The sequence below is a fragment of the Halyomorpha halys genome, unplaced genomic scaffold (genome assembly GCF_000696795.3).
Source record: "Halyomorpha halys isolate HHAL.00 unplaced genomic scaffold, Hhal_1.1 Scaffold681.1, whole genome shotgun sequence".
Classification (NCBI taxonomy): Eukaryota; Metazoa; Arthropoda; class Insecta; order Hemiptera; family Pentatomidae; genus Halyomorpha; species Halyomorpha halys.
Window position 1 is genome coordinate 298,954 of NW_027106347.1, and position 2,318 is coordinate 301,271.

The window sequence follows — 2,318 nt, forward strand, 5'->3', positions numbered from 1 at the left end:
GTTGTACCATACTCAAGAACATTATATTACTCTTAAATACTTTAAACAGGACTTTTCTTTCTCTTTTTTTTTTTATTCTATTAAAAAAGAATATTTTTATGAAAAATATAAAATTATATCGTCCAATAAAGCCATTTTTCTCTTGGAATAAGTATGAATAATTTTAAATTTTCCTGTGAGCCCAGATGCTATCCGTTATTCTAAGCTGAAACAAATTTTAAACAAATTTATAATATGTATTTATAGATACCAGATTAAAACAAAATTGACGAAATATTCTCCCGTACACGAAAGCGGGCTCATCGAATTTCTTTTTCAAATCGCGTGTTACTCGAGAAAAATACCACCCAACACGCCAATTACTATAGAAAATCACTAAATTTTCGTAATGTATTTGGGAATTATATTTCGCCATAACCACGATACTGTGAACATATCGTTCGTATGTTCGAATATGCCCCATATGGCCGAAATAAATCTAGCATATGTTCATTATTTTTTCAATAATTTGTCTATTGAAATCGACCATAATCGTCAATGCTACTGCTCAGAACAAATTCGCAGCACCGCCGACTTTGGTCAACGAATAAATGAAATATAATACAACGATTCGGATTTTTTTTTTCCCAAACGTATGACACGTCCTCAGAAGAATTTTTGTTCACACGATTGGGAAAATTTCAAATATATGATTTGGTTCAAATAAGAAATATATTTAATATTATGATCAAATTAGTGTACTTTGATTACCTTATCAAAGGGCAAAAAATTACCATTCAAAAATTTTAAGAACCTAAAAACACAATAGAAATATTAATTTGTAAAAATATATACTCTTTAGACATGAATGATTGTATCAGTGCCAGCGCCTCTAACTCCGTTGCTGTATCTCATTAAGCTCCTGTAATAGATTAAAAGGCTTATTCAGGATAAACAATTCGACTTTATTAAACTTTTACATTAGGATTAAAATAACATAACACAATTATATAGTCAACACAATAAAATATGAGGGAAACAATTGGATGATAGTATAAAAGGGAAAGTGCAAAGGACGTAAGGTACACATGTATTTTCATCTTAATATCTAAACAAGAAATTTAATAAATAAATAATGTAAATAATGATGACACAAATAAATTTTATTTATTTCAAAATTACGTGAGTGGCAAAATACTTGAAGATTTTCTCAAATACTTGCCGCTATATCATGATAGTAATTTATACTCACAGGGCCGTAGTTGTGAAAGCCGGTCCTTTGTGCTAGCTTGTCCGCCTCTTCAGGTCCGGGGTCACCCCTGAGCCTGACGTAGAAGGAGTTAGTGAAGACTTCGGCGGCTCCTAACTCGGAAGCGAGTAGAAGCGACAGCAGTATTGCTCCGGCCATCGCCCTCCCGCATCTGAGCTCCATCCGCTGATGCCACATCGATCTAACTCCTCCACAGCGCAAGCCCCAACCGCGCGCTTCTAAACCCGAACTCGGCCTTCGTACGGACTCGGCAAATGTCCACGATATGGTTGAATTTTCCCTCCTAAACTGGCTTTCTTACTAATAGTGCTATTCGATAAAGTTATAGTAGAACGAAACCTTCACAACTATTGTATGTTAATCAACTCTATTCATTTAGCACAGTAACACTCGTGTCAAGTCCGGCTCAGAGTCAAGACTGGATGAGTAGTGCTGCCGGTAAATCATAGGCAATGATCGACAAATGTGATGGCAATGACTGGAGGCAAACATTGGAAGCAAATATTTGCCAATGTATATCTCTATTCAGAGTATATCTCTTCTTCTACCTTATTTAATCGTAGCAATACGGGGTATAGTTCAACTCAAATAGGTTGTTAAAATCATAGAATTTTTCATTTCTACATGATTTAAGAGTTCTTGAGTGCCCTCTTTATGAGATCAAGGGAATAGAGAGTGCCAGTCAGGTATTTCTCTTGAACAAAATAATCTTTATGATGAAAATTTTAATCTTATCTCATGAAAATCTTAAAAAGCTGTTAAAACTGCAAAAAACGGCCAATTCTAACCCAGCCTCCCAACCTAAAAAAACAAAACCACTAGATAAAGAAAAAAAGAAAACGCGACAGAACGGAACAGACCATAACAGAACATCATAAAGTGCAAAGTAACAGCCTGTCCGTTTGTTGCGTTTTCTCAAAACCGAATTTCAACTTTGATGGCTTAAATTATTCTCTTTCTCTTTATTATTTCTTTATTATCAGATCCGCCTGGTGGTCCTTACATCGTTACTTTAATATGTTGTTAGTTTTTTTTAAAGGGTTTCTAATGGGAGGAGGGTATAGTCTCG

At 34.6% G+C, this 2,318-nt stretch overlaps 1 protein-coding gene across 1 annotated transcript in view; it reads right to left on the reverse strand.

The window, feature by feature from the left end:
* LOC106685325 (neuroendocrine convertase 2) overlaps positions 1-1,410 on the reverse strand; it is a gene marked incomplete at its 3' end in the record, with an annotated part of 291,090 nt that extends 289,680 nt beyond the window's left edge. Inside the window, 1 exon segment of the mRNA XM_067044696.1 lies at positions 1,232-1,410. Within this exon segment, the coding sequence (XP_066900797.1) occupies positions 1,232-1,387 (156 nt within the window).
* Between the last annotated feature and the right edge of the window lie 908 nt (positions 1,411-2,318).